This window comes from Parasteatoda tepidariorum, chromosome 9 (genome assembly GCF_043381705.1).
Source record: "Parasteatoda tepidariorum isolate YZ-2023 chromosome 9, CAS_Ptep_4.0, whole genome shotgun sequence".
Lineage (NCBI taxonomy): Eukaryota > Metazoa > Arthropoda > Arachnida > Araneae > Theridiidae > Parasteatoda > Parasteatoda tepidariorum.
In genome coordinates, this window is record NC_092212.1 from 11,416,117 (window position 1) to 11,429,186 (window position 13,070).

At 29.8% G+C, this 13,070-nt stretch overlaps 1 protein-coding gene and 1 non-coding gene across 2 annotated transcripts in view; both read left to right on the forward strand.

Moving 5' to 3' along the window:
- LOC107436801 (actin remodeling regulator NHS) overlaps positions 1-13,070 on the forward strand; it is a 108,382-nt gene that overhangs the window by 79,365 nt on the left and 15,947 nt on the right. The window contains exons 2-4 of the mRNA XM_043048999.2: positions 2,460-2,737; positions 7,416-7,667; positions 10,055-10,387. Coding sequence (XP_042904933.1) covers positions 2,460-2,737; positions 7,416-7,667; positions 10,055-10,387 — 863 coding nt within the window. The remainder of the gene's footprint in view (positions 1-2,459; positions 2,738-7,415; positions 7,668-10,054; positions 10,388-13,070) is intronic.
- Positions 6,691-6,762, forward strand: TRNAE-UUC (transfer RNA glutamic acid (anticodon UUC)). Its single transcript has one exon. It is a non-coding gene; the product is annotated as a tRNA-Glu (tRNA).

Consider the following 13,070-nt stretch of genomic DNA (forward strand, 5'->3'; position numbering starts at 1 on the left):
TCTAAACACATCTTATAACATCGTTACCAATTTCCCAATTTTTTAAAAATTCTAATCTAATCTAATCATTTTAAGCTCATAACATTGTCAGAGTTATCAATTTATTAAAAATTATAATCTAGTCTAATGATTCTTAACACATCTTATAAACATCGTCTGAGTATTCAATTTTTTCTACCTATAATCTAAATATCATTCTAAACACAACACATCGTCAGAGTTTCCTATTTTTTTACGAAATTACAATATAATATAATTATTTTAAAAGCGTTTCAAAGCATCATCAGAGTTTCCTGTTTTGTTTTTAATTCTAATATAATCTAATCATTTTAAATACAACTTGTACTATCGTCAGAGTTTTCAATTTTTTTTTTAATCTAACCATTCTAAACACATAACATTGTCAGAGTTACGAAATTATTAAAAATTATTATCTAATCTAATAATTAGAGACTCATCTTATATTACTCGAGCTTCTGATCCCTCCCCCCTTCTTATTTCTAATCTAATTTTAGTGTTCTAAACACATCCTTATGACATTTTTAGGCCTCCCTATTTTTTTTATTATTTTTTTTAATGATTCTAAAGTAATTCTAATCATTCTAAACAGCTATTAACAAAATGTTCTGATTTTCAAAATCCGATTGGATAAAAAATTTATGACGTTTTTATTCCTTTTTATTCTATACCGTCATCAAAAAATAAAAAATAAATAATGAATAAGAAAGGTGAATACACGCATATTGTCAGTAACTGTACAGGCCCCCTCCAAATGCACTTGTTCACCGGCAGTAACAAGTGCATTCAATAGGAAATAAGAAAAATCTGTGGAATGTGCCCTCGGCTACTTTTAGTGCCCCTCGCCCTCCTCCGCTGGTCATTTCTTTGAAGTTGCGGCTCTCTTTAAGATCCCCCTTTTAACCCCTCCCCACTTTACCCTAAGATTGTGAGGAGATAAAAAATAAAAAAAATCGGCTGCCAGTTTCATTTCGCGGGAATTGTTCGATACAGAATTTTTGACCGATATTTATTTTTTATTGTAAAATTCGCTGAAACAAAAGAATAACTCCTTTATTTTCTGCACAAAAAAGAAGAAAGCGAAAAAAAGAGAGGGAAGGATAAAAAGAAAAGAGGAGAAAAAAAAAGAAGAGATTTCGCATTTGTGGTAAAATGTTTGTTGAAGAGTTTGAAACAGTTTCATAATATATTATTGAAATTGATACTCTTCCTCCCAAGCTGTAACTGTGACCACATAGAATAAAGATAAAAAGATATTTTGTTTGCTAATATTATATAAATCGGTAATACTTAGAAATAATGCTCATTGTTTTTTTTCTTTTTTTTCATAACTTTTTTTAATGTTTAAGTCCCCGCTAAACTGAAGTAAATGCAGCATTTTGAGAAAACATTGGGGAGTTTGGAGTTTTTATGCAAAAATGAAATGGAGAGCATGTTTATAAAATGAATTTCCGCTCAATTGGTTAATCAATAAACTGGCTGATAATGGTGCTTATGCACACCATTTTATTTCTTAAATAAACAATTATTTTTCATGTCTTCTTTATGAATTTAATGTAAATATATTTTACTGAAAAATAATACCATATTTTATAAAATTTTTATGATTGGTTTAAAAAATATAAATCCATGTAAGATCCTGTTTTTTGTTTCGAACAAAAAGTAGAGGTTAATAGATTATTAAAGAAAAAAAAAGCTTTTTCGTTTTAACGCTTACTTTAATTTTTATAAAAAAATCATGGTTAAAAAAAGCTTTACATGTGGGCTTATTTGCAAATCTTGGCAGTTACGGATATTTTACTCCGTTCGAAAATGGGCTAAAATTGAAATGGTTTTTTACTACCAGTTACAAGTTTCTTCCTCATTTGCGTGAAAGTTTCCCTTCTACGGATTTTCTTATGAAGATAAGTCAATATTAAGATTACGGTACACCCGACATATTACTTACTTGTCGTATAACAGATCAAAGTAGTAACGGATACTTTTCTCTTCTCGAAAACAAGCTAGAAATGTAATGGTTTTACTACCAGTTACTTTCTCACTTGCGTATAAGATCTCTTTCCGCAGATTTTCTCGTGATGGTAAGTCAATATATTAAAAGTGGTGGTTGCGGTACACCCAACTTATTTGTTTTATGACAAGTCTCGAACATTTTGTCACGAACTTAGTCACGAACATTTTGCTTCTCTTGCAATCGAAAGCTTCAAATTTAATGGTTTTACTACCAGTTACCAGTTTTTTTCTCATTTGCGTTAAATATTCCTTTCCACAGATTTCTCGTGGTGGCAAGACATTATTAACAACATTAAATATCGTGTTGTTTTCATCAACCATTGCATCTTTGTAAATAAAGCGAAAGTTCACTCATTAATTGTAGTAAAAATCTATAATATTATTTATTTTATCTACTTGTTTAATAAATTTTATTTATTTATTTGCAGCTCAATCTGACCTCAGCGAGACAGCGAAGAGACTTCGAACAGAGAAACCTTACGGGACCAAGTATGAGCAGACGACGCAATTATTCCTCCCCTCCACTCGTCCCCCCTGCATAGACAGCCTGTACCAAGAAGCGTGTACCAGTCCAGTGGCCGTCATGTGTACCATTGACCAGTACAGGACGGACGGACTTTCGGCCTCCGAACTCTTCATGGTCACTCCCGTCTTGGGAGGGACAAGAAAGAAAAAACGGAAGCTTCTGGACATCGAAACAAGAAAGGTAAGACAGATAACGAAAGGCTTAATTTTTGTTTCCATAGCAAACGGCCTGAGACTTTGTGGCGGGGGGAGTTCTTACCGTAGACAAACTATGTATTTAGAAAAAAATAATAAAAAAACTTAACAATGATTTAGGATTCTTGACCGAGCTCAACTGTCGAGAAAGTGGAGACGAGTTGAGAAAATTCTAAACATGTTTTTTTCTTCTTTTTCTTTATTTATTTTCTTTCTTTTTTTTTCTTGAATTAATGGTGGATTTGTACTAAATGGAAAGTATCTTTCGATACATGTAAAATCCAAGGTCTTCAGCCAGTCACAATTTGAAATATAGAGCGTGCGGCATTTTAGATTCTTCTTTAATAAATTTTTTTCTGACAAAATTAAACGAATACAATCATGCAATCAGAGCCGCGATGGCTCAGGGGATAGAGCATTCGCCTTCCAATGAGGTGAACCGGTTTCGAATGCCGGCAATGGCTGGTAGATAGGAATTCCGCATCCTGCTCGCACCGACCACAGTACTGACGTGAAATATCGTCAGTGGTAGACGGAACATGAGTTAGAGCCCCCTTGCCGTTAGGCGAACCGTGGGAGGTTCTCGTGGTCTTCCTCTCTAGGTAACGCAAATGCGGGTTAGTTCCATCAAAAAAGTCTTCCACGAAGGCAAATTTCTCCTAATACTTGATCCAGAAGTTCCTTTGTCTTCTGGATTGGGTTCAAAATGACAAGGCTACGCAGTTGAACATTCGAAGTCATAAACCCGAAAATTGGGTAGGGCTATTCAATGACGGTTATAAAATGTAATAAAATCATGCAATCAGCAGGTTTTGTAAGGTGGTTAAATAGTCTGTTTTCTGATCATCCAAATAGGTTTTAACATAGTTGCATCATCCAAATAGGTTTTTATCAATTTAAACTGCAATAAATAAATTTAAAAAAAATCTAAAACTGTCAAATGCGCAGTTTTACATAGCTTACTCAAACTTCAAAGATTAGAGGAAAATTCCATAAAAGTTCGAAAAATTACGAAGCTATTTCTCCTAATATTTTAAAGCGACCCCCTTATTTTTCACATTTTTAAAGGAAACGTATTGTACGAATTATTACTGTCGTAATCATCAAAAGTTTGTGACGTACAAAAAATATCAATTAAAAGAAAATCAAAAATTTTACCTTAAATCCAAGATGGCGTGGGCCCACGCCCTCTTGCACATATCCACTGAGAAATAAGGCTGTTGAAATCTCCTTTTAATGACGTCACAAACAGTAACAATTTTTAACTGATTAGCAGCCAATTTTAAGTATTTGTCATAGAATAATAAACAGTTTCGTTAGCTACAGGTTACGTTATTCTTTACATCTATTATTATATAACTTTTAAGCATGCCGTATCAAAAATAGAGTAAACGCGACATTTATCAAGTGGCAGTTAAAACAAAACCGAGTGTTTTTTATTTTTTTTAAATTCTTTTTTTGCAGACTTAATAATAAGCTTCTTAATTACATGATAAAAGAAAACGTATTTAAGAATTACTATGCTTTTAGTAATGTTTATTGTTTATTAGTGGGTATTATTAGATTAACAAAACATTCATATTTTCGTAAGACTTTTAGAGCGTGAAATTAAATAAATTTATTCATCATTTGTTTTGTGCTAATATTTATGAATTCGGACCCAAGAAAAAACTATTCCCGAAAATAAATTTCCGATCTCATTAAAGAACTGAAACTTCTATTATTTAAAAAACTAGTATAATAAACAGTTTAGTTTTATTTCTAAAAGAAAGAGAAAAAATGAATCTTATTCTTAATTTGATAGTGCACTATTATCTGATTAAAATTTCTAAAATATTTTACTTTAATGCATAAAAACTCATCTAGTAATAATAGTAATAATAAAAAATAAAAAAAAAATGTAGGAATTTAGGTCATTGTTTGTCATTTAAATTGTTTTGGGTAATAATTTAAATTAGTTTGTTGTTCATGCTTGATATATAATAGCATGATTCTTTCTTTCACAAATAAATTAGTTTAATGTATCTTAAGATGAAGTGTTAAATGAATTTTTATGACATTAAAATTAATTTTTAGATTTCATGATTTAATTTTAATGCGTCAAATATGGGCGAAAGTATTGAGCAATAATTTATTGCTTACATTAAATTTTCAAATAATTCCAAACACAATGAAAAAAAAATTCGTTTCTCTATCTGTATTATTAAAAGTTTTCAGCGTTTTTTTTTTGGAGAGAAAAGAAAATGCTTTTTCTTCTTTTTCACAAGCATGCTTTTTTTAGTACATGTTATTAGAATCCCTAGGGATTCTTTTTCAGTAATTCTTTTTTCTCTGAAAGATAAAACTTTAAGGTAATTTTTTTTGTCACAATCAGCCTAAAATAAAATTAAGAGTTGAATAAGCGTTTTGAAGATTAAAATTTTCACAGTATTTTATTTATATCTGCATTTGATGCTTTTTTTTAAAAAAATTTTCTTTTTAATTTTGCATACAGGGAACCATAGAAAATGTTTTAATTGATATACAAGCAATGACACAGAATGCGTAGATTTACTGCAAAAACCGTAATGCTGATTTTTTTTAACGAAAAATATTGCTGAAATTTAGAGCTTTAAAAATAGGGAAATTTTCACACATTTTTAAAATTTTGGAAAGATTTGAGCCATGTTATTAATTTTAACGATGCAAAAAAAATGTTCTGAGGATGTTGTGCTACTAATTAACATTTCATACCAGTTGAGGATAAAGAAATAGGAAAAAAAGCTACGTTTATTTTTGAAAATAATAAATATTATCTTAAAAGTTTTACAATCTTAAGAGTAAAATATTTCGCTAAATTATTTTGCCTCTTTTTTATATTATATATCGTCGTTTATTTGTAGATAATTGTTTTGTTTATGCTTACATTATTTCCACTTGGAATTTAAATGTTTTTCTTTTGGCTCTGAAAGAATTCTTTAGAGTTAAAATAACAATTTTATGAATGCGCCAATAGTTTTTTGTCTCTTTTCTAACATACTATGACGTTTTTTTTAGTCTCCTAATCTTTTTCACATTCAAATGTATTATTTCTTGTTTTCTAATCTATGATTAAATCCAATATTTTATTACATATTAGCAAATAAGAAATGTTCCATCTGAATAAGGCTCATTCTTTTGATATTAAAAATAGTTTTGATGAATCATGATTTAAAAGTGAAAAGAATACTTTTTTTTAATAAAATACTTTTTTATCATGAAATGCAAATAATACTGTTTCATGACAAATAGCCCTCCCTACATGTCCATTTCATTCAGGGCTGGATTACCCATTAGACCAGACTAGGCCATGGACTGGGGCCCCCACAATGATTAGGGGTCCCCTTAAAAAAATTTTTTTGAAAATAAATTTTAAAAAATTAAGAAAAACAATGATTTTTTTAAAAAAAAAATCTATTTCAAACTTATATTAATAAAATACAATAATTTTTTTAGTTCTAATTTAACAGAAGTAAAATTTAATTTATTATTATTTATTTTTATTTTAAATCTGCATTCTTAAATGAAAAGATAAATAAATAGTTTTATATTTGAATAAATAAAAAATATACGAGAAAAAAAAATTTAATCTAAGGGCCCCAAAAATTTGAATGGCCTAGGGCCCCGCGTACGCTTAATCCGGCCCTCATTTCATTGAGTTGTAATGTGAAACAGAATATTGAGTAATTCAAATAAATAAAAAAAATTCACCCCTTTTAACTTGAAAACCTGATTATGATAATTGTGTAAATTAATAAGTTCAATGAATCTGAATTAATATTTATAAAAGTAAAGGTGAAAGTTCTTTTAGATCTCAGGAAGCTCCCGAAACTAATATTATATGAACTAAAAATCATAAAATGTTACAAGTTAAGTCTCTTAAAAGTATATTTAATTACTGATTCCTTCTTAACGTATGTGTCCCATGTGGTCTAGTGGTTAGGATTCGTGGCTTTCACCCACGCGGCCCGGGTTCGATTCCCGGCATGGGAAACTTTTTATTCATCCTTTTGAAAATGGAAATTAATATTTCATCGCATTAATAAAAACGAAAATTAATCGATTTCGTTTACTTCCATTGATAGATATTTTTTTAAAAATTATTTAAAATGATCCGTGTTCTGTAATGTTTGATGCAGAAATTTGACAGTTATAACTGTTAGTTATATTATATTTGATAGATATAGTTTAATATTTATAACTTTTATTTCTTTATCTCTGCAGAACAGTTATGTCTCATGGAAAAACTAACAACTATTTTACTAAATTAAAATTGAAAAATAAATTATGATTAACAGTTGAACAATATCGTTCATAAAATTAATTATTGTTTCAATCCTATAACATCAAAACGCATGCTGTTTCATTTTTCAATTCTGTAGCAGAGTAAGTGTAGTGATACAGTTATTTTATATATTTATCATTAATCACGGCAGTTTTAAATTTATGTAGCTAATTACTCGTATTAATTAATCTATTTACTTTTTGAATTTTTTGGTACAAATAATGTTCTATATAAAAAATTAATCTATTCGTATAGCTCTGAGTATAATTCGTGTTTTAGTATTAATGTTCTTTTTCTTTTCATAATAATTTTTCGTACTAATTATAATTCATTTAAACGTATTCATGTTATTATTTTTTAGCCTGCCAACTTTTCTCTTGTGAAAACAAAACAAGATCGTATACAGTCTGGTAGTGCTTCTCTTCCTCCTATGGTGTCTCCATCTATGGGCTTCACTCTTAAACAAAATGAAAACTTAGAATTGGAGCGACTGCCATCTCCTGAAGAACAAGCGATGCTCGTTTCGCTTGAATATCCGTCCATGGTAGTTCCTGTTGATACATCTGGAAAAACATTCAACCGAATGTCTTTGCTTAGAAGATCCTTAATTCATGTAAGTAGCAAATATCAACTTTTAACTGAAATATTTTGAGTATTACAAAAAAAAAAAAAAAATGGAACTTCAATGAAAATCTCGGGGTATTCGAATTCACATTGTTTTCAATGTTTGTTTATGATAAATAATTATATCTTTTACCTATATAGAATATTGCAAGGCAGAGCTTTAACGAAATTAATATTTTCTTTTTTTATGTTAGTTTATTATCTTAGTTATAGTTTGTTTTTCATGTTAGATTCCTATAACACCAAAGGAATTTTTCTTTTGTAAGAAAAACAATAAGTTACCCAGTGCGTGCGCACACATGTTTGTTTTATAAACATAATGGGAGAAGATTGTAAGATGGAAATAAGGTGAAATGATGCTCTTTTTTATCACTTTTCTGTGCTGATACCAGAAATAAATAAAAATGTCTTCCTCTTTTTTGTTGAAGGCTACTACAATAGTTATTAACTCGTCTTCGTCATAAACATCCAATTTGTATATCTTTACTATTAGCGATCAGCCTTTTAACGGTGAATTGGAGACTTGTCGTAACAGCGGAGTTATCGTAATGCGCCGTTCTCGTTATATCCAGTTTTTATTGTATTTTAATGACCTTTTTTGGAACAAAAATTGCTATTTTATAACAAATATTTTCTTAATTTATTTTTTAAAAAAAATACTTTATCATTACTTTTTTATTAAAACTAAATGGTTTATAGTTAGTTTTTTGTTCGATATAACTCATAATGGCAAAAAGAATCGCTGTTTTGTACAAGTAAGCATACTTATTTGCTGTTGAAATAGCAATAAAACTGAGTAAAAGATTAAATAGACACGTTTACCTATTTTCATTTCATTTTGAACAATAATTTTGATTTAAAATACATATTTAAAGTAGAATGCTATTAATTGGATATTATTTTCTTTTATAAAGAGAAATATAACTTTACCGGTAGTTGCTCACACATGTTTTTTCATTTATAATAAGTTAGTGTGCAAATATAATGTTAGTGTGCAAACGGAGCATAAATTGAATACATTTAAGTAACTAAATTATAGGAGAAATTATCCTGCATTTGAATATGGAAGAGACGAAAAAATAATTTAAGAATAAATTATTTCATTTTAAGGTTCGTGATTAATTAAATTACGTCAAATGGGTATAAAACTACCAAAGTGAAGTAACCACAACAACTCAGGACGCTTCAATCACAAATGAGTGTTGTAAAAAAGGATAGTATTTAAATAACTTACAAGACTCTATTTTAAATCAAAATTCTAAACATGGAGCAATTAAGAAGCTAACTCATTTACAAATAATTATGAGTGAATGCTACTCACCATTGGTTACCGAAAGAAGACGAAATAAAAACAGAAAAATACCCTTTACAGTTTTATTTGGGAAAACAATAAGAAAGTTTACCACCTAAAATATGAATCACAGCAACCACAAGTTAAGAGATAAACACATGAAAAATGATTAAACCAGTAAGGATCAAAGAACAAACTTGACCCAGATAATGACAGAAATGATATATGACTGTGTATTCGGCTGGAGCCCCAGGGTATAAAAGATCAAATTAGGATAGATTTACTAGTATTGGGGAAGCAGTGGTTTACTATAAAGATCATTAACTAACTTAATAGAATTTTTCGAAGTATGGAATGGTTTTCAGAAATCAAGTTCGATTCATGAGTTGTAGTTCCGGAAATCACGAACTTGATTCCTGGAAATCATTCGATAATTTGGAAAAATTATAATAAGGTAGTGAATGATCTTTCTGGTACCATACTCAACCTCATTCTCACAGAACGCATGTTTCTTTTATTATCTTGTTAAAATTTATTGAAATCCTCTGTCCCTATTGGTTACATTACTTGGCACGTGCTTGACTCTTTCTTGGTGTTTAGACACTGAAAAGGTTCTTGTTTATTTATCCGAAACTATAGTATGTCCACTTCTGCACTTTCATTTATGTTTCATACAGTTTTTGTTTTGTTTACACAGAACAAATATAGTGCGGCTTTGAAGAGTACTCCTCCAGACTGAAAGTCTGGGGCTGTCTGCTGCTATGGTAACAAGCGAGAGCACATTTCTAATGGGGGTGAAATGGAGAAAAAAAGGTGTCGATTGGTTTACTCACGATGACCTACGCTAAAATTAAGACAAAACTGTTCACCCCACACCCCTATTCGAAGTGACCTTTCCTCGTAACCATAGTACTCGCCATGACGCGAGACGGGTGTCTGGAGGAGTTCTCCTGAGAGCCGCACTATACACCCTATTCTTTTTGGATGGAATTTTCCCGTTATTTATCCTACTTGATTGTTGATCGTTAAATTTAAAATAATAATAATAATATTTATACATACGAGGTTATTTATTTTACTTTTAGGCTGATTTCGTTATCAAGCGGAAAAAGAGCAAAAAACGATCGAAAAGACGTCACACATTCTGCGAAGGTGACAATCGTGAAATCGAGAGAGCTTTGCGCAATGTCACTAACACGTCTTGCCAGACCGATGACTTGATGGACATTGGTTCGGACTCTTCCTCGGCCACCCTCATACGACGTCCATCTTTCTTGACCAAGAGGCGGTCTCGATCTGTCCAGGACAACTCTAGGAGAAAGACAAATGCCCTGGATGATTTGGATCTGGACTCACTCAAGAATTTGGATTCCAAAGATTCGGCGACAGAAGATGATAAAGAGAAATCGCCCTGTAAGGTAAGATAATCGTTTCGTGATTTAAAATTTATTATTAAAGTAAATAAATTAATTAATAAATAAATAAAACTAATTAATCATAAAAAATTTTTCAAGATTTTATATAAAAACAGTTACTATTTTCCATGATTTTATATTTTGGTGAAGAAAGCAGTTACAATTTTCCATGACTGGTTCTTTTAGATAATAGAACAGTTACCATTTTCCATGTCGTGGTTTTTATGGCGAAAAGAACAGTAGCATCTTTATATGACTGGTTCTTTTGAAGAAAAAATTCAATCGCAATTTTTCTTGTTTGATCATTTTGGAGAAAAGAATAGTTGCAGTTCCCCATGAGTGGCTCTAATGCAGAAAAGAACCAATAAAATTTTCTACGATTGATTCATTTACAGAAAAGAACAGAGAAAAAATTCTATGGCTGGAACTTTCGGCGAAAAGATCAATTAAAATTTTCCATGACTGATTATTTTGTGGTTACAATTTTCTATGACTAATAATTCTAGAGAATTAGACAGTTACTACTTTCCATGATTATTAATTTTTTCTTAAATGAGCTGTTAAAATTTTCCATGATTGGGGGAAATTAAGGGGGAAAATAATAATAATTTTTCGAATTAATCATTACATTGGGGGGAAAACAGTTTTTATGTCTTTTGAGGGTTAGAGCTATCAATTTTCTTTTTTTTTCTTTTGGAGAAAAAAAGAAAAAAAGTTACAATTTTTCATCGTTGATTCTTTTAGTGAAAGAGATAAATTTCAATTTAACATGACTGATTGTTTTGAGGGAGAAAAAATTACAATTTTCCTCGATTAGAGAATCAGACAGTTACAATTTTCTATTATTAAGTTACTATTTAGGGAAAAACAATTACAATTCTTCATTAGTGATTACTTTGGGGCAAAAACAGTTACAATTTTACATGATTGATTGATAAGTCGATGACTGTAATCTAAATGATAGGTTTGAGAAAATAAACAGTTACAATTTTTTATTATTAACCAGTTACTTAGGAGGAAGGAATTACAGTTGCAATTTTCGATGTCTGATTACTTTGGTGTGAAACAGTTAAAATTTTTATGACTGAGATTTTTATATAAGAAAAACGTTAAATTTTTTTAATAAGGGAAAAAAAAAGATTTTGCAAAATTTTCCATGACTGATTGCTTTCTTGGAGAGGGTATGATTTTTTAAGTTTGATTAATTTGAGATGGGACAGTAATAATTTTTCCTTCCTTACTAACTTCGAAAAAAAGACGATGTAAAACATTGAAATGGACAAAGAGGGTTAAAAACATATTTTTCAAAAATGTTCCTGTTTTCTTTTTTAAATAATTATCTCAACTTTATAATTAAAACAATTGGTAGTTCTGTACCTCTTTTTCCACTTGTTCCTCGATTTCCGATAATTTTATAAAATAATTTCAGTTGCTTTCCTTAAACTACCAGAATTAATTTGAAAACTCCCCATTTTATTCAAATTATCCCCATTTTCTTCATTTTCATTCTAATATCCTCAGAATTATTGAAACAAATAGGAATATAGTGAAGAGAAAGTCTTTTGTTACCTGATCATCCATGTAAATCTAGCATCTTCTTAACTTATGTGTTTCAAAAAAAGGAAGAAAAAAAATTTTTCTGTCTTTCGAAAAGTAACTAAAACATACCTCAAATAAATAACATTGTGGCGTAACTACTACTACGATTATTTAACATCGATTCCGTAGTATATAAAACATGTTGCTCTTTAATTACTTCGAGGTACAGCATGATAGGCTATGGTTAACATTGACGATTAGTATTAATACTATATTGGAGTCCCGGGCATGATAGGTAGTCGTCTACTTCGATGGAGTGGGATAATCGGTATCTGCGACTTTCTTCACCTCTCTTACACACATGAGAGTATCTGTACCGTATACACTCGCCAGTAAATAGAAATACCCAGAAAAGTCTACACACTCAACCACAACCACTCAATTTCAGCTAATAGCCTAATGTACAATATTCAGCTCTCCCAACCAGCGCCTAAAATTCGATTAATTAATCACAATTCTTCTGCAAATTCGTTAATCAACTATTTATTTTCATCATCGAAATATCTCCGATTAAATTCTGGAGTATATTGTGGTGTAACTACCACTACAGTTATTAAATAACAATTTTCTAGTAAATAAGACATTTTGTAAATATTTTCGATTACTGCTATCTATTCCCACAACATGTTGTGATTTTTCCAAACATACTAAAAAGTGCAACGTTAAGAAAAGTATTTTTTAATAAATAATTTGAAAAAGCATAGTTTTTTTTCTTTTTTTTTCGTAGAAAAAGGAGAAAAATGCTTAAAAATCGAATTTCAAAATAACTGATAGAAATAAAATAAGCTATCAACAGGATAAAATGAAATTTTTTTATTTATTTTTTATTTTTATGTAAAATTTTAAATTGCATAAAACATGTGTCATCCGGAGCTTTTGATGCAAAATGAAATATCAATTATTCCGATGTAAATTTTAATTCTGTGAATGCAATCTTTTTTACATATTACATTTCCTGAGATTTAACAAAGCAGGTTTCGTCACTAATTGATTGGTAAATCCATTAATCCGAATTTTGAGCTTTAAAAAAAGAGAACAATTTTTTTAATTTATTTCAACTTTTTTTTCGTAAAAAAATTCAAAATTT